At 40.9% G+C, this 20,018-nt stretch overlaps 1 protein-coding gene across 2 annotated transcripts in view; it reads left to right on the plus strand.

Moving 5' to 3' along the window:
* The window catches only part of LOC141006010 (matrix metalloproteinase-17-like), a 79,439-nt gene that overhangs the window by 36,910 nt on the left and 22,511 nt on the right, over positions 1-20,018 (plus strand). For both annotated transcript variants that reach the window (XM_073478088.1, XM_073478089.1), the window contains exon 4: positions 11,414-11,700. In XM_073478088.1, coding sequence (XP_073334189.1) covers positions 11,414-11,700 — 287 coding nt within the window. The remainder of the gene's footprint in view (positions 1-11,413; positions 11,701-20,018) is intronic.

Genomic DNA, 20,018 nt, shown 5'->3' on the forward strand with positions numbered 1-20,018 from the left:
CACGCGCCCATACAGCACACTGCCATCAGCCAAGTGTGATGCAGCCCAGTTGTGTAACAGCCCACTGTTAGCTCATTATCTCACATTGTTAGCCCATTATCAAGGCAGACAGCCTGGCGGTCATTAGCAGGCCGACTGATAACTCAAACGGATAGGTGTAGCGAACTGAGCGGAGGAGAGGAAAAGATGAGGAGGCTGATGAGGATAACGAAGAGGAAGGAAAGAAAGGAAGAAAAAAAGAAGCTAACATAAAAGGGAAGATTGCATCTTTTCTATCTGCAGCTGATTCAGTAGGTGGGTGGTACTGATTAAATGTATCGCAACATCACCAACTCTCATCTGTATCTGTAAAGTTTTCGTCAACTTTCTATGAAGTACCTGAACTGAGTGCAAGAATGAGCAACGCAGGGACATGAACACACAAAACCAGTGTTGAGCAAGTTACTTTCAAAGTATAATGAAATAAGTTGTACTCCTTTTTACACCGGACAAAAAAACCCCACTAACACCCACTCACATCTGACTTTTGTCTTTGATGTGAATGGGTACAATTAGGGCTGGGCGATATGGCCCTATATTTTTAGGCTATATCGCGATACACTATAAATATCTCGATATTTTGAAATTGTTACCACTTTGTATAAAAATTGCCCACTTTTATTAACAATAGTGTGATGCTCTAAAAACATTAAACAGCCTAGACATTTGCGCAAAGGTCGCAGAAAGCTGGAACTATGTGACTGCCCATATTTCCAGGCATGCCTTGAGTAGATAAAGTAGATAAATTTATTATGTCAGCTGTCTTATTTTTCCAAAATACAAATATTACTTTTGTCAGCGTTTGTGATATGTGGGTGTTTATGTTGGTATTTGTTATTTTTGTGCTGGTTTGGTGAGGTTGGCATGGTGTAGATAAATTCTTTAAAACAACAGCAACAAAAAAAAAATGCACATGCAATTTTTTTTTTTGAAAAGCATTACGTGACATAGTAAATGCAATAATATTGATAAAATAAAATAAATGTCACATACTACTTTGTTATTGCTGAAAATAAGTAATGTCATTTTATTAATGAAGCTTTGGTAATGAAAATAATGCAGACCTCAAGAAGAGTAGCTACTGTTTACTACAGAAGCTAATGGGGATCTTAATAAACAAACAAGCAAACAAACAAACAGAAATAATTCACCCCCCACTCTGTTAATGACCATGAAAGACAAACATTGTAAATGTAAGGCCACATTAGCACCACGCTGTTTACATTCATGTACCCTAAAGCTCCAAGCTGTTGTTTGTGAGTTCTGCATGGGGCCACCGTAGTCAACCTCTCGAAACCCAGCGAGGGTTATTTAAAAACAGTCGAGCCATATTCAAAGTGGATGGCGGTTAGTAATGAGAGCATTAAGCGTGGCCATACTCATAACTCAGCCGCACAGGTCCCTCAAAGCACTAATTATGGCCGCAGCTCACAGTGGTTAGTGAGAGTTAGTGGTGAAGTGCCACAACTGTATCCAACGGCACCAGTATGTTATAGTCCTGGCGGTTGCTCCGGGACTATAAGAAGTAATAACATAAAGCTGCTGGCAATAATGACCGGGCATATCACAGCATGACTTTTTTAATTCTCGTGTTCCTTTGGCAGCTTTTATCCAGTAGTGCAAAAAGTTTGACCTAGATTGGAGGGATGGCAGATTGCAGCCGATAATACTTTGTCCACTGCAAATGAGGAAAAGTGGAGTTAATTTGATTTACACATAATGTGGCATTCTGGCCTGCATGAGGAGGACACTTTTACAAAAATCCAAAATAGCAATGCTGAGCTTTTCACTTATAGAGGTTACTAAAGCGCCCCCTATAACAAGGAATAAGATAACGGTCTAAGCTGTAGTAACTGAACTGATTGCAAAATAATATATCAGTGCTGAAAGAATCACAGCCGGGCTAACGGCCTTCTGCTTGTGGCCTTGGAATCATCGATATATTTAATTCTGGACCAAAATGGTGCACCGACTGTCACTGACATGTCAGATAATTCTGCTACTATAAAATACCAGTATAAACACTAAACATACTAATGATGAGAAATCATAAAAAAGCTTCTTTACATCATCACTGCCGGATTTAGACTGAATGAAACAACGAGGCACAAGATTTTTAGTGGAATTTTGGCCTGCCCTTAGAATTACATTACACAAATGACATTAAGTTGGAGAGGAGTTAAAATGGTACAGAAATGTATTGTCTCAAATGTTGTAGTATATAAAAAATATTACATACATCCTTGTTCACATGCAGTTTCAAGCCACTGCTGGACTCTATTTCAATTATATATCTGGAGTAATAGATTGTTGATTCCTATCTGGTCAGGGAAGCGTGAACCTTGAATTTCCCTCATGTTTATGAGAGGCGCCTCTTTAATTGGTCAGTCACAGATCCATTATGGTGTGTGCATCACAAAACAGTTTTGCCGCACAGAAAAGTTTATTAACAGGGTGCCAGGTAATTCCAGGGTATTGAAGTCCTCAGCCTTCATCTCCCTGCTGCTATTGGAAGCCAACACCCTGTGAAATTGCTTGTTGGAACCTTAGGAATAAAAATAACTGTTATTAAGTCTTATCTTATTAGGGAGCCATTGTATTTTTCTACAGATTTCTCATCGCCACCTCAGAGTTGGTGATCGTGATAGACAGAGAATGAGGGATGAGAGAGACTCGGCCCGAAAAAGTGTAGAGAGAAAGATTTGCGGAGGGAGGGTAGGCTCATGCAGAGCCTTTAATTTGGCGCCTTTCATCTTCAGAGTAAAATGATGTGTGTGTGTGTGAGAAGTATTAGGAGTTTTTGGTCGTACGCAGCGCGAGTCTGCGTCTCTCTCAGGGAAATATTGTCTTGTTTGTGAGTGTGTTTTTCCCTGCTACATGTGTGCGTCTCCGAACGCTTATGAGCACATGATTCACCGTCTGCATATGAGCTTTCAATTTTCAGGGTAATCAGCTTATGTCTACGGAGGGTAGCAGAGCACAGGAGGTAAATATTATTTGTGTGTGTGCGCGTGTGTTTGTGTGTACTTTATAGCAGCACTTTTGATGTCAGCTCATGTCTCTGTGGAGCAGCAGAGCCACAGGAGGTAAGAGCCTGCTGAGAGGCTGAAGGCGGGGACGGCAAAAGAGCCTTAGAGTTTTCTTCATCTGTGTCTCTCCCTCCATCCATCCCTCTCTTCTTCCTGCCTCTCTGAATCATCCCTCTGCCCGTGGACAAGTGTGGAAGACGTACAGCGCGTGGAAATTAAAAGTCAAGCAGGTGAAATGTAAGAGGAGATTGTGTGTGCGAGCGTGCGAAGGTTTGCTCTTCTATATCAGCATAAGCTCATGCAGCACGCATGCACACACACATTTATCGACATATAAGCCCAGTCTGCTCTTACTCATTTGTCAAATTAAGGTGGAAATTGTGCCATGGAATTAAATATGTAGTGGAAAATGAAGTCCACCTTAATTAGCCTTCTGTCCGTTCAACTAATTTCAAAGTCTGTTAAATCACCTTTTCCTAATCTCTGGCTGACAGAACAAGAAGCTGGCAGACCTGTTTCTTGCTCATCCCCCGTACCTTGTACTCTGATTGGTCGAGTGAAATAGTAACCTGAAATATGACTTAAGGTGAAATTGCATTTCGAGCTGAAATCATGAACATTTTTGCCTTCTCTGTTATTGGAAATTCAGTAAATGTGACAGATTTGTGCTGTTAGGTTGTGCAGAATCCTCCTGTTTATGAATCAGCAAAACTTGGAGACCACGTCGACTAATTCACAATAAAAACCAACACGCTGATCAGCATTTCTCAATCGTAGAGTATGGAAGGCACGTCCAGCCCTGGTAATGGACAAATTAATGCGAGGTCAGAGTTTCCCCCAGATCAGCATTCCTACAAATTACATCCATATTGGACAATTCTGCACCTCCCTGTTTGCATCCAATTTTGTGTTAACACAGGAAGTAGTGTGTCCTATACTGTACGTAGCGAGGTGGAAAGTAAGGGTTTGGAGGTGGGGATGCAATTAATATTCCTTGTTTTATCAACCATAACCAAGATACTTCCCTAACCTTAGCTGAGTGTTAAAGTTGCCTGTAACCATACCATCATCATCAAGATGGCCATCTTTGTTAGAAAAATGACCATATATGCTTGATGTTTGGCGGGGTCCTCTAGTGGCCGTAGTAATTATTGCGGCAGCAAAGGAGGAAGTCGGAGTGACAAGTCCTTATCGGGAGGAGGTGATTGATGGTTGGGTTACTATTGTAGTAAAGTTACGTCACACACGTTACGTGTATGTAGCATAGGTACGTTCATAACTGAATTTACATGAGTAACATAGTTGTTGGAAGCCAAACAATGTTTTCCTAAATCTAACCCAACTGTGAGTGTAGGAAGAAGGTTATGGATGTCTGTCGCTGCTACGTTGAAACTGTCATGTTGTTTCAGGTGATAAATGTAATTTTGGGAATCACTCACAATTAACCTATTTAGTCATTTAGGTATGACAATGGATGATGATCCCCATACCTTAAGGGTGCAACTGTTGCAGCTTAGTTAACTAGTTAGTTCAGTTAGCCGTGCAGCTAGCGGTCTGAACTTGGAGCTCGGGATGTGTTGATGTTCACACCACTAACACAGGAACTTTGGACCCAGAAGGGCCGGGGCTAGCTGGTTTGCATGCTAACTTTAGTGGATATCTCTGCAACACAATAAACAGACAAGATAATGTCAAACTGTTATTTCTTCACACTCTGTTGATCATTTTCGTAAAAACTTTAATGTTTAGTGTCAAATGAAACTCTTACATATTGCACCTGTATCCATAGTTAATGCCATAACCATAATCTTTCCCTAGCCATAACTAAACTGTAGCTAATGTGCACAAATATTGCAGAAAATAAGATTTTTTTAAACTGGTATTGAAGCTGATCTGTGGTTTTGCAGAATTGTTCAATATTGGTCTTGTCTGCAGACCTTCACTTTTCAAAATCCTGTTTTTTGCCATCACTAGTTTCATAAAAGTACATTTATAAAAGACACTACATTCTTTCTACAGTGTCTTCTCACTGTGCAGTCATCTTAATCCATTTGAAAGAAGCAATGACAAGATCTAGGCTACATTCAAAAAACTATACACTCACAGTGATAAACAAGCATAAAGCAACAGCAAAGGAATAAGGGACTGTTTGTTTCCCTTGGTTTCACCTCTCAGGGTACATGCAGGCTTCCCTAACCACCTGGAGCTTGTTTGGGGTCCAGCCTTACAAGAAGACACCACTCGGGACAGTAAATGATATACCGTGTCATCCTCTGGGCTGTTATGTGTAGTATCAACATAAATCTGATAATAAGGCAGTGAAGGACATTGCTTTTGATACAAGGATTGATTTTCGGAGTGATTTTAGAGTGAAGACTGTGAGTCATTCATCTCTTACATTACAATTTATCATAGAAGGCATGATGACTAATTTATCGTGATGTTGTATTTGCTACTCTAAGTTGATAGTAGAAGAATGGGCATTCAGAGTTTCATATTTTTTAACCTTGAATTTCGCCCTCTCCCACTTACACCCATGTATCATCGGCATCTCTCCCGCTCCCACACTCACAGCCCTGTACCTCCACACAAGTCTGTAACACAAGCCGTTCTTTTAAAAAGGTTTTGTAATGAGGAACATCTTTTGTGGGTAAGGAAAAGGAGACATCAGATACTCTGTCAGAGATGGAAATGTGTCTGTATGATCACTGATCCCTCTGAGTGTAGTAGCCTGGAGAAACGCTGAAACTTAAGGACTCGTCATCCTCACGGAGAACAAGCTCCGTGAATCTGACTAAAGTTAGAACTGTGGAAGATGAAGCCATGGGGAGTTGTCAGGAATATTTCAGCGATAGGAGGGCCTGTGATTCTGCTTTTTACTCTTTGTCTTTTGCTCACTCTCCCTCCTTTTACAGTAGGTGTCTGTCTTCTTCCTATTTTTATCTCTTTCCTTCTCCTTCCTCATTATTTTCTTCTTTCCTACATCATCCTGATCATTGTCTTTTTTTTGTTTCTCTGCAGATTGAACATGTACAGTGTATTCTTCACAAAAAAAGTGTTTTTCACACGGTGAAAGTAATAAAACAAGATTAACAATATAATCTTACATTGTTTAGTGCAGCCGATGTTGAGTCTCCCGTGCACACATTCATTTCGGAAGCACACACAACACGGCAGTGCACTCTGTCTTGACAAAAACAAAATCTCACCTTGATTTCTTGAATTACAATTTATTAGTGCAGAGCCTGTTCAAAAACATGCTGTTTGGCACAGATAATCTGGTAATGTGAGGGGTTTACAGATCCAGTCTTAAGCCCCCTGAGCAGGTCACAGACTCATCTGGGCTGCCCCGACAATATCAAACATGTTTGATATTTTTAATATTTAAAATCTGGATGATTTCATCGGTGCTTTACGAGCCGTACCACAACAACCAATGAGAGAGGCATCCTGGAGCAGCTGACGGTGCTGCCCTTTAGGCTAACGATAGCTAACACACTGCTGTTGGCGAAACTTAAAATCTCACCTAAATGCGTCTCCCCAGTTGAAGACTCACTTAATCTTCCTTTGTTGTTTTTTTTCTCACTTCAACACATTACATTGAGATATTGCACCACACTAATCTCCATTTTGTATTCTACCACTTAAGGCTAACATTAGCTAGCATAATGTTGTTGACAGAAACGAAAAATCTCACCTCAAGCTCTGGCAACAGAAAAGAAAAACTGTGTTGACCGCACCTTCTCACTTATCCAGACTCATTTAACCATCTTTTTTTTTGTTTTTTGTTACTGCTACATTCCAACCCCAGTTTTGTTTATGTCTGCTTCCCCATTTTCCCCATGATCACCATAGAGGGATTACGTGTGAGCCCAGCTTCAGTCTGCAAATTGTAGATCGGATGACATACGAATAACAGAGATAGACAGAGATTCTGTGCTTTATAGTTTGATGAGTAGGTGGGTTGCTTGTGTGATCTGCTGTGATATGCTGTCATGGTGAGCACAGGATCACAGAGCCAGTCTCAGTGATCAGAGCCCTAGATAAACCAAGCTGAGAGCACTTCAGACTCTTTAGGTACGGTCATTAACAGGTGAAACAAGTCCGAATCACAATGGGAAATGCTTGAGAAGGCCAACATACATGGATGTTTAAACCAGCACATAAGAAGATTATGTCATATGTGATTAGCAGCCAAGTATCCCTGGTTATATTTTATGTAGCTGTAGCTTCGATGGCATTCACATTTTCAACAATGCACACTGTAGGAGAGCCAACACAGAAAGAAAGACAAACATAAATGAAGCTTTGAAACCATCATTATGAACCAATGCTGCCATCACCATGACCACAGATCCCAGGCTGGGTAAAAGAGAAAACAGTCAGGGAGAAGCTTCAGTCGGAGGGATGAGTCACCAGCCGTCCTTAATCATAAAGAATTCAAGTGTGAATTGAAACATCCGTCAAAACGAATGATTTGTTTGACGGAATCTCGGCTTTCAAGATGCCCGATTCAACAAAAGGAAGAAAATGGGATGACAGAGGGCTTTTTATGAGCAAGGTTGTTTGAAGTGACAGAACTCGAGTCTCCGAAACCTTTCTGTGACCTCAATGTTAACCGCGATTGGCACAGTCACAGTCTCTGAGTCTTGACAGTCCCATCGCTGGTGCAGCTTGTCTAAACTCATCAAACATAATGAGGCTTTTGTGGCATTATTGTTGTGGAGCGAGGTTTGTACACTGTGAAGGCATTACAACTATTATACTGTCATTTTGAGTTCAGAGTACTAATAATAACATTTCGGTCTTTGATTTGATGGGTCTCTTCATTACTGGTGTTGACAGAAAGAACGGTTTAATTTGACAGTAAACACCCTCGAGCAGCTACTTTGTCATGTTTTGTGTATTAAAGTTTGACAAGGCAGGGTAAGACGGCATAAAACAGGTTTTTCAACAGTGAATCCTCACATGTGTCAGACATAAAAGCCACTAACATCATTAGCAAAATCATGAAATCAAGAGCATTAACCCTAAAATACAAATCGAGCAGTGTTGCCAGATGTCCAGCAGTTGTGGTATTTTGTTAAAATAATTTTGCCCTCTGTGTGACGTACGATCAGTGATGCTAAAAATGCCATAGTGTACGCTAACTTGACCATTTTGTGATGCTAACGTCAGTAGTTTGTTTGGGTCTAGCTGTCTCAGGATGGCAAAATATGGAGCCCAGATCGATTCTGTGCCGGTCACATTTACATATATGCTTTCAAATATGAAAGAGAGAAAATGAGCTCTTTATGTTGTTCACCTTATTTATGTGTACTTCTTTCATTTCAGCTCAAAGTGAGAGTTTATGCTGCATTTTGCTGTCATTTTCAGTCGCGCGCAGACACGGAGCGTAGAGAACAGTCAGGGACATTACTCAAGTTGACGACGAGGTTAGATAGATCTGTAGCACCGGTTTTCTTTTGGGAAACTAGAACATTGTAGCTCTTATGAATGCAAAATAACAGCAGGGAGACCATTTTACTAACACGCCACTGAATGAAATAGCTTATAACATGATAAAGTGGAATACGCTGCAATTAATTGTGGGTTTGATGTTATTCATACAATAAAGCTCAGTCCAGTACCAGACAGAAAACTAGTGCATCTGTTTGCAGTGCAGCAAAACAAACTGTTTTCCCCACAGCAAGGCACAGTGAACGTGGCCTGTAACCTTTGTTGGAGGTCACCTGGCTGCTTTTTCATATTCTCTTTACTCTTCTTTACTCTTTAATGAAATTGTTAGGGTTAAAACCTTTTAGACTCATTACACCAGAGGTTCTCAAACATTTTTCTTCATGCCCTCAGTGGAAGAAGCACTCACTGAATCTTAATAGCCTTGCTAGCATCAGAGCTGTTCTTTGGTGATATGTTCCTTAATGAACCAGATTCATCCAACTTCAGCTGAGCTCTTTCTTTTTTATGTCCCGGTCATTACGGCCCCCTGCGTTGGCTCTCTGCTCCCCAGTTTGAGAAGCACTAGATTCAGACCAAGTTGGACTGTTCTGCTCACAGTTTAGAGATTAAATCATGTGTGATATAGAAGTACTCTGAGCTCATTCTTTGTAGGAACCACTTGAAGTATAGATTATTTTTAAAAGATTTTCTCGAGCCAGAATCAAGTCAACAAATGTGTGCTGGAGAAATGGAAAATATTTTTTTTTAAAAATGGATTAAAACAAAAAATAAAGATAAAAGAAACTGCGGCATCCCTTGAGTCAGACAGAATTAATTCATAAGCCGGTTTATCCACCGATTCTGAAAAGTCACAGCTCAGCTGAGGTGCACTCGCCTTCAACTTTCCCTAAAGAGTTTACGGTCCTTGCTGCTATATTGAACATCTCTCCACTCACCAGTTCACCCAGATTTGCATTTCTTTTTCTCACTTTCGTTGCCTCTTCCAGGGAAATTGCAGCATAAATGAGAAGCGTAGGTGGTTTGACAGATGGTCGTTCTTTATTTTGGCACAAGTATTGCATATTGTATTTCCAGAATGTTCTCATTCCAAAAACTTTTTTTTATACTTGGACTTTAGTGGTAACGTGTATTGTAGTATTCAACCAGGCCTCAGTCTGTCTATGACAGGGGTGTGCAAACTTTTTCCCCTGGGGGGCCAAAACTGAAACCTAATGGTGCACCAAGGGGCCACAAAGCTAACACCTGTTGTTTAGATGCAAATTGGTACTAACATCCCAAGTTCCCCTAACTGACTGACTTCCTGTGCAAAGCGTCACTCTGCTGCTGTTTACTGACAATAAATAAAACGGCATGAACAGCAATTTCATTTACTTTTAATAGAAACATGGTGGGCCAGATTGAACCTTATGGCGAGCCAACACTGGCCCGTGGGCCCCACTTTGGGCAGCTCTGGTCTACGAAAATAGCTTTATATGAATCAAAATCCATGTTTGTGCTTCTTTTTCCATTGAGCTATGGTCTTGTCTCGTTTGATGCAAGTCACGGCACTTGATAAAGAGGTCAAAATTGTCAATAAAATCCAGCTATCCAAAACATGAAGTGCAGCCGAGCATGAAATGCTCTATAAACATTGATTTTAGTGGAAGGAAGTTGTTTGAAACTGGGCAATTTACCTTGAATGTTTTTTTTATCTATCTGATCAATCAGTGAAGCAAATATTTAAGAAGTTTTTGATTTTCAGATTTAAAAAGTTCACTTTTTTGATCATTTTTAGCCGATGTAGCAGGTTGTAAACTGGTTGTGGCAGTAAGACAAGGCTGTACTCTCTCCAGGCTAAGAGCCCATCCTGCTGATGAACATTAAATTGCTCAGAGCAGCCTGATATGGCCAAATTGCCTCATGTATTTAGACAAAGTGCTTTTGTGGGGAGAAAGAAGCCGATTGCATCATGTTGAAGCAGAGGAGTAGAAAGAGGCAAAGACTGATGGATGGATAGAAAAGAAAAGGGAACGAGAGAGACGATGACGGAGCAGATTTAGAGGGAGAGGGGTTATTCAGACTTAGCATGACGTCTGAGTGGTTTTCTGTTTATTTTTGTCCTGGTTCTACTGTCGCTGATGGAAAGAAATGACTTGAGAGATGTTAAGGTGATGAGAGGAAGGAAGAATAATAAATATGGGCTGAAAAATAAAAGGGGAAGGCAGTGAAAAATCTGATGAGTTGTTCCTGAGAGCTGAAGCTGTAATCTGTTTGAATGCACATTGTATTCTCTCTTATTATCAGTGTATGTGAGCAGCAGGAGCACCTAACCATGAAATACAAAAACCAATGGAATCACATAAAACATTCAAACACAAGTGTTTGTTTTGGTGAAGGTCCGTCCCAGGGGCAAACATTGTGTAGCTGACAATTATGGGTTTGTGCTTTTGTGATATTCAGAGGTATCTCTCCATCCTGCACTTGCTCTACCTGTATCGACTATGAACCAACCTTTCATCTTGTACTCCTGTCTCCTCTTCCCCACACTTACACCCTCCTCGTCTCTTCTCTGTCTTCATGTTCATTTCTGTCACCTTTACACTTGACATACTCCTTCTCTTTTCTCCTCCCACGGATTTTACCTCTCTTAACCTTTCCTCCTTTAATTTTCCCTTTCTTCCCCTCATGTTTCTTGCCCATCATCATTTTTCTCCTCTTTTTTGCCCATTTCTTCTCTCCGCTTTTACTTGGTTCGTCTGTCAAGACTCCCATCCACTCCCTTCATCAGCCACCTCTACTCTCATCTCCTTTCTTGTCCTCTCAACTCCCCCATGTATTTCTGTTCCCCTCCTCACTCCGTCGTCTCTCTCCGTCTTGTGTTTAATGTATTCCCTCTCTTCTCTCAGAGTGAGGACGTTCCCTAAGGATTCGGCCTTACTGGGCAGGGACACTGTTCGAGCCCTGATGTACTACGCCTTGAAGGTCTGGAGTGACATCGCACCACTTAACTTCCACGAGGTGGCTGGAAGTGATGCAGACATTCAAATCGACTTCACTAAGGCCGACCACAATGACGGATATCCCTTTGATGGGCCAGGGGGCACCGTGGCGCACGCGTTTTTCCCCGGTGAGAGGTTCACAGCTGGGGATACGCACTTTGATGATGACGAGGCCTGGACCTTCAGATCACCAGGTGACGAACGTTGCAATCTGCTATATTAAACCACTGAGTCAATGTGTTTGTAAAAATGTGTAACATCCATTTGGTGCAGGGTGAAATAGACTCTATCCAGCTATGATTATGTTCTCTAAAAGAGAATTTTGCTTGCCAGTTTGATGATTAGGACTGGCTGCAAAATAGAAACTACTTCCACCATTTTATTCATTTCAGCTAATTACGTCAACCTTTTATCCATTAGGCTACAGCTATTCAACCGTTTATCAGTTACCTTAAGCTAACTACTTTAACCATTTATCCATAACTTTTAGCGTTTTCAAACATGTATTATTTACTTTAAGCTAACTATTTCAACCATTTATGCATTATTTTATCTTACTGTTTTAAACATTCATTTATTACTTTTAGCTAACAGTTTATTTATTTATCTATTAGGCTAGCCTACTTTCAGCCAACTGTTTCACATACGTATTAGTTAGGGCTACTTCAAGCTAACTATTTCAACCATTTATCCATTAGGTTGTATTAAGCTAACCGTTTCCAAAATCTATTATTTACATTTAGGTAACATTTTAACAATTTTCCCATTACTTTTAGCTAACCGTTGGAAACATATTTATTACTTTAAGTTAACTGTTTTAACCATTAATCCATTAGGTCAATTTCAGCTAACAATTTCAAACATTTATCCACTAATTTTATCACTTTTAGTTAACTACTGTATCTCAACCATTTATCTATTGCTTTGAGTTAGCCTGTATTTCAACCATTTGCTCACAACTAGTTTTCATACACTTCTTAAGTTATAACACCTTTGACAGGGTGATGAACAGCTCAGGCTGCTGGTTGTTGCGCGGTTTCTAAAGATCAGCATCAGCAATTTGTGATCCCACTTTGCTGTTTCTTTTCCTCCTCGATCCATATTCTAAATTGAGTTAGCTTTCCACCTACCTCCTATCAACTGCAGAAACACCCTGGTTGGGAATCACTGCCAAGGCAATACTGTAGTTCAGCCTTTAATTGCTTTATACCTCTTGTTATTCAAAAACTTCGCCATGGGCTCCCAAAGCCTGGCATTTTCACATTAATTTTGGATTTCAGTGACTAAACAATTAAAATGATTGACTGATAAAACAATAACTGATGGATTCATGAATGATCACTATTTGCAGCCTAACTGTCGAGATTTAAAATACAAGTTTACAAATAAAATTCAATTCCTATTCTACTGAGGCAAAGGCAGAAGTCTCAGTTGAGAGAATGTCATATCCTTGTCCAAAAAATCTGTTATTATAGAAATCGACACAAAGGCTGTGTTTCCAGTGAATCATATTCATTCAGGGCGTTCCTGCTTTGAGCTGTGTGGGCTAATAGATTGGTTTATGCAATGTTATCCTGAATGATCTGGCCAAATTTCTTTCATCAAACAGTTTTCAAAGAGCTTGATTACCCGCTGGGGGAGATCTGTGAGTTTGAAATGAGGACAGGATGATAGCGGCACGAAATGGAATTCAATCAGCGCTGCCAATCAAAAATAGACAAGCTTATATTAGAAATATCCATTATATTTAGACAGCTCTGTGAACGCCGTGTTTTGGCTTTGGAAAGTAATCTCTGATTTATTTCAGTCACTCTTTCATACATTCACTCACTCATAATATCTCTCCTCTGTGCAGACTTCATCAATCAGGCGCCTCCTCTTTGCATGTGTGCTGGGCCGCCTGTGTCCTTGTTATCGTATGAATAATTGTGAATACCAGAGCCGTGGCTGCGTGTGTTCACTCTGGTGCAAATGAAGTTATCGGTGGCGCAACAGGACCGTCTTTCAAAATGTAACCAGATCGTCACGTTCTGATAAGAAAGTCTGTGGTCTTGTCACTCAGCATCACCCTCATTTCTCCCCGCTGTCCTTTGCTGTTTTTTAAAAAAAAAAGGGGGGGAAGGAGACTTGGTGGCTTGCAGGAAAAGGGTAGGGGAGCATTATAAGTCCACTCATCCGGATGAAATGAGCGGATGGAGTGATCTAGCCACACCGAATGCATCGTCAGGCGGCGGCTGTCTCAGCGCGGTCACACGAATGACAGCATAAATCATTAACTCTCCTTTGCTCTGACTTGCTTTCTTTAGTCTTCCTTTCATTTGGATGACTGAACTCAAAATGACCTTCCCCTCCCCTCTCCTCTGCTCAGCACATCCATTCATCCCCTCTTTTTGAAAGATGGATGGACAGAAGAGGAGAGAGGGAATGGTGACAGAAGAGAGGTAGAGATGACGTGACGAATAGTTTGGAAACTTGTGAGGGACGTTTTAGGCAAATGAGTCAAAAAGACAAGTGAAGTTAAGCATGAAAGTTTATATTTGACCTCGGCGATGAAGCTGCAAAATGTATCAAGATGAAATGCTTTATTTCAGTCGCTGTTGATAATTATTGCTTATTACATAACAGAATTCCTGTTTTTAATAAAGATAAAGAGAAATAAGGTTAATTTAACCACTTAGTTGTATTGAGAAGTTACTGTAATTATTGATATTAAGAGCGTAAGGACGTGCACATAGAGTGCTGTTGTTGAGGATGAGCTCGGGAGTCTCAGCCTGGGGAATGACGCTGCTCCGTAGTCTGGTGGTACTTCTGTATCTTTTGCCAGAGGGCAGCAGGCTGAACAGACTGTGGCTGGGCTGGGTGTCGTCTTTTAGTATCCATAGGTCTCTGCGTGGACGTCATCTATGGAATATGCCCCTTTAAGGTCCACCTACCAGCGAAGTTGTCATCGGATAAGAGAGATTTGCTCAGCTCTAGTACGTTACTAGGTCTAACAAGTCTCAACCTTTTTGAACCTTATATAAAGATTGATTCTGCAAGTTAGATTCTCATGTCAGCAAACATTACACTACGATCAGTCGATCCATCAATCCCTGGATACAGAAACATATTTCATGCAGCATTATAAATTAAATCAAGGGGTGATAAAACAAAGGTTTGCTCAACGAGTGCCCTGAGGGTGTAAATCCTGTGTACGTTAATTTAACAACAAATTAAAAAGAGCCACAAAAATGCTTAATTGGTTTGTCAATCACACAGAGTTCCTTTCAGACATTTGTTGTGTTGCACGCAGTTGTACACACACAAAGTGGCAGAAATAATTGTGGGGAGAAGTTCAGATCTCCCAAATTTTCTCGTGGGCGTCCTTTTAAGAAAGTTACGAAAGCTTTTCAAAGGTGTGTGTGTGTGTGTGTGTGTGTGTGTGTGTGTGTGTGTGTGTGTGTGTGTGTGTGTGTGTGTGTGTGTGTGTGTGTGTGTGTGTGTGTGTGTGTGTGTGTGTGTGTGTGTGTGTGTGTGTGGCCTACATCCGCACAAATTACGTTTCCAGTAAGACAACCTGAACTTTTAAGGAGTAGTTTTCTTTTTTGACAGGGCTGAGCAAGTAATTAAAAATATTATTGAAACGGCAATATGGCCAAGTGCAATATCCAAAACGTAAAAAAGTTTCATCAAAAAATTGCAGCTCCTAATTATATCTGCAGTTTGTGGGTAATTGATGTGTGTATTTTGCCTTTGTTTCTATAGAATGACAAATAGCCTCTAAGCAGCACAAGAGTAATTGTTACTGCCAGGCTGTATATACCACCATCTGCTATAAAGTCCCTGAAGCCAAGAGATGAAGGGGTGCCAAAGGTTTATGATATGTGCGGATGCCATTACTCCTCCTCTGATTCCAAGTGAAGCCCTTTTCCCTTCCAGGAGAAACAAAATTGCACGTCTTGGCAGCTTCTACCTTTTTCCTAACTGCACCCATTTTTTCACCTCCGCCTCACGCATCCCAAATAGAGTAATTCCTGGATGAAAGGTATATTCATGACAAAAAAAAAACGACCTCTTCTTAAGCTGGAAGCAAACCAGAGAGAAATCTGTAGGCAAGCAGCGTTTTATGAATCATCAGCTCAGACAGTGTGAGTTATTTTTCCACACTGATGAAATGACAGCGGTCCTATACACTGTGTGATTTCCAGGGTTATGTTTGTGTATATTATTTTGTGCAATGCACTGAAAGAAACGGAGCTCGGTTTCAGTGCACGCACACTAAGCATCAGTGTTTTATTTGATGTTGCAGCAGTGAGAAAGTTCTCGATCACGGGCCGTTCCCAGAGTGAATTGTGGGAAACGACCATCCAAACATATCAGTATTTTTTCTAACTTGATTTTCTTGTATTTTTTTGCAAATACTATCCACAGAAACACGTAGAGAAGTTCTAATTTTGCAATTGTGTTTTTTTTTTGATGTAATAGAGTATTTGTTAGTTTTAAGTACTTTAGGTTACTTTATTAGATTTATACAGGAGCCCTGAGGGGCAAGTGAGACTTTCTTTTCTTTTTTTTGTTGTGATCTATTTTTTAAGTGTGATCAACAGAATTTTTCTTTTCATGCGTGAAACCAAGTGTAACCATGTTTACCATGTTTGAAACCAAGTGGAAAAACTTTTTTTTCGACTTCGTTGCACACATGGACTTTTTTTCGGCTAAGAAACAACCCCAAATTTTTCTCCTGAAAGAAATAAAGGAACTTAGATAGATTATGCTGGCAAAACCTTTTTTCTACAGGTTTTGAGTCATAAACAGGAGAGAAAATAATCTATTATGAATAATAGATCAGACAGAAAATGGATGACCAGAAAACTAAGAAAAACTTTTCTAACTCACCTCTCAGGGCCTCTGTAGATTTAACACCAAGAATTGTGATTGGTTGTTAGCGTTTCAGAGGGCTGCTGTGGAGCTGTTAGCATTCGTCCCAGATCTTCTCACAGTAACAGGAGCTCAGATGCTTTTTCCCCACTTAACCTTGTCATTTCGTGCGCTGGTAGTTATTTATCAATAAGCAGAGCCTGAGATTCGACTCTGTTGCAGGAAAGAACTATTATTTTGCGAGACCAAAAGTTCAGTCTGATACCACAGATAAAAGGATGAAATTGATTAAGCACTTTGTTGAAGTGGTGAGGCAAAATATAAAAACATGCCCGCTTTCTCATCTCTGTTTGACACCTCTCAGGTAAGCTGTTAGCTGAAAGGAATCGTGGCTTTGACAAGCGAAATTGGGATCAGCCAACCGAGATGTTAATAGAATAACTTTGTTTTCCTCATTAGCACGAATGTGATATCCTTCCCAGCGGGAAGCTTCTAAATTTAGAAGCTTAATGTTTATCACAGATATCACATACGAGTCCAAAATTGGCCTACAGGAAAGGTTTTCAGACAAATCCAGTGTCTTATGCTGCATTTTGAACTCATGTTTAGATCAAACCACAACCTGAAGGATGGAGCTGAGTGGGTGTGTGTGTGTGTGTGTGTGTGTGTGTACGTTTTTGTGCATGTGCGTGTGTCCATCTCAACTGCTGAGTCCGTGATGGGGTCAGAACCTGCGTGGATCTCCCTCCTTTATTTTGCGCTCTCAGGGCTGTGAGCCATATGTTACCGGACAGCCGCTCAATCTGCTCCAATTAGACCTCCCACCGGGCCGCAGCAGTGGCAGGACAAGCAGAAGTAACAGCTGCGTGTATGCAGGGTTGGTTAATGGCAGCAGGGCAGTGATGGAGAGAGGGGTCAGAGATGTGACCCCGTCTGTAAGACATTTATTGACATGTTCTAACAACCACCAAGCCACAGAGAGACATCTTTACTGAAGAATAAACCTAAAAATAAGCCTAATAAACAGAGCTGTTGGCTGATTTTAAAGATGTTGACTTTGCCATCCATAAATAATTCAGGGAGACTGACTGACTGATGACGGCTCCCCCGTCGTGCCCGTAGAAATTAAAAGCATGGGTTGATTGTGTGAATCATCGAACCTTTCATCGATACTTCTGAATGAATCCCCTCCAGTGCATCTAACTTTTCATTCAGCGAGGCGAGCACAGACTGCTCTTTTTCACTCTCAAATCTTCTGAAGACAAAAAAACATCCCCAAATGTCTTCAATCAGCTCCCCAAAGATAGCCACAGACCTGGTTGAATTCTCCATAATGCTTTGTTTAGCCGTTGACTTTGCCTCCTCGGTGGCATGCCGAGGCTGCCAGACTGGCGCGCTGAGGCAGAAGGAGCGAAGTGAATTAAAGTGCTCTTCATTTACTCAAGTCACACTCTGCCGGCCTCACCTTGCTGCTGTTTCACAACACCCTCCTTGCCTCCGAGGCTTTTGTTTAGCTGATGTCACTATCACTATTTCTACATATCGTTTGGGCTTTAACACAGCGGACGCTGAGTCCTGCCCGGGCTCCCACAGAGCTATCAGATTCATTCTTGTCATTAGCTTTTTCAAAATCACGCTAATCCCTTGAGAAGCTGTAAACTTGTTAGGTCAGCCCAGAAGGTAAAAAGTGAATGTTGGTGCTTCAGCAGATTGCGGCGCTATGTAATCGTCTTTAGAAAAATGAGCCTTATCAGACAAATCCGCAGCTGAGTAATTGCCTTTGCTAATTCGCTCCCCCCCACCTCTCCCGGTGCATTGTTCTCAGCGGGACCCTAAATCTGGGTCCACTAAGGCCGGCTCCTAATGTGTCTGATGGTGCTGAATAGCGGAATATTAAGCACCACATTTAGCTGCCCAGTTCACCCCCCGCTGTGTGATTGATGACGCGGCCGTCCATTATGAGTCGTGAGAGGCAGAATCTCGACAAGATCAAATAAGTGGAGGTCTGGAAGTGCTGTTGTTGCTTTGACAGGCGGCAGATTGTTTCTATTAATTATCACTCTGCCAGCAATCTGCTTCTGCAAACTGATTACTCTGACTAAAACAAAAGCATCGTTAAGCAGGTGAATTTTTCATGACTTTCATGTTTTTTGTGTGTGTGTGTTGTGTGTGTTTATACCTCTGAGAGGACGTGTTCCTTGGTGAGTTTATTGCGACTATACTCAGTCATACAAACGTCTCATCAGATAATTTGACAGAAGCACAAACAACGATCAGCCACAACAATAAAACCACCTGCTTGGTATTGTGCAGGTTCCCCCGTAGACACAAGACTTCTAGGGCTGTCCTGTGGTGTCTGGCACTAGGATGTTGGCAGTGGATTCTTCGGGTCCTGTGGGTTGAGGGGTGGGGCCTCCATGGATCCCACTTGTTCTGACACATTCGACAGATGCTCCATCAGATTGGGATCTGGGGGATTTTGGGGCCAGTGTTTAGGTGGTTGGCGCCTGTCAAGTGGTGACATATGAATGCCAAGACCAAAGGTTTCCCAGCAGAACATTTGCATGCTAACGAGATGATGTTATTCATTTCACCTGTCAGTGGATTTAATGTTGTAGCTGATCGGTGTGTATTAGGGCGATCAGATGCCTCAGTCAACTTGGTACAGTTTTTCATCCAAAGATAGTTAGTCTATGTTTTGAATTTTTTTCATTTGATTTATATATTTTCAGGCAGGGTGCCATTATTTGACAGGTGAAGATTTTGAGAAAAGACAGGAAATGAGGGTAGAGAAAATGCAGTGAACTGTGGTCATAATAGGGCTGAGGGAAAAAATCATTTCTTGGATGCATCGCTGTTCTCTCTTGAAAGATTGTCTCGATGCAGAGAAGTCAATAATCTGAAATTTAAAACCCAATGTATCGCCAGTAACTTTTTTTTCCCTTTTTTTTTAAGACCAGGCTATATGTTCCTGACAACTGAACTACCTGCATGGTGAAATGTGACAGCTAAGCGTGCGCAAAGATAATCAAAGTAAATTCATCCGTCAGTTTTGATTATGGATCATTAAAAATAAGCTATGTTTTAACAGTAACAAGTGATCACACAGTGAGAGCGAAAATGAATCATGTAAAGAAGTAGAAAATGTGATGCATCAGTATGCATCGTTAATTTGAAGTGCCTTCAGTGTCCTACCAATAGATCATAGACCTTCATAGCATATTCTTGGCTATGACCATATCCATTGGCTATGAAAGTTCACTATACTCCTTATGCATGACTTCATTCTCCTGTGCACCTGTTCTCTAAGTGTGAGAAGTGTGCATTAGACAGCTTTCACTTTGAATCTTGAATATTGCAAAATAAATATGCAAAATGTGCAAGTGACCAACAGTGTGCAGGATTTCTGGTTTCTTCTCAGGTATGTAAACATTTAAAAGTTTTCAGTGTGAAATAAAGACAGGTTAGAAACTCTTTCACCGTCTTCGTCTTTCTCTGTCTCCATCGCTCTCTTTTGCTAGTAGGAGAATACTGAACATTTTTGCAGGACAGCCTCTAAATCAACAAGGAACACAATAACGGTAGAATTTAGACTCTCAAGGCTCCATCATGTTGTTGGATGTTAGTTATCAAGGGCATTCCTGAAAGTGTAATT

The sequence above is a fragment of the Pagrus major genome, chromosome 12, assembly GCF_040436345.1.
Source record: "Pagrus major chromosome 12, Pma_NU_1.0".
NCBI classification, from domain to species: Eukaryota; Metazoa; Chordata; class Actinopteri; order Spariformes; family Sparidae; genus Pagrus; species Pagrus major.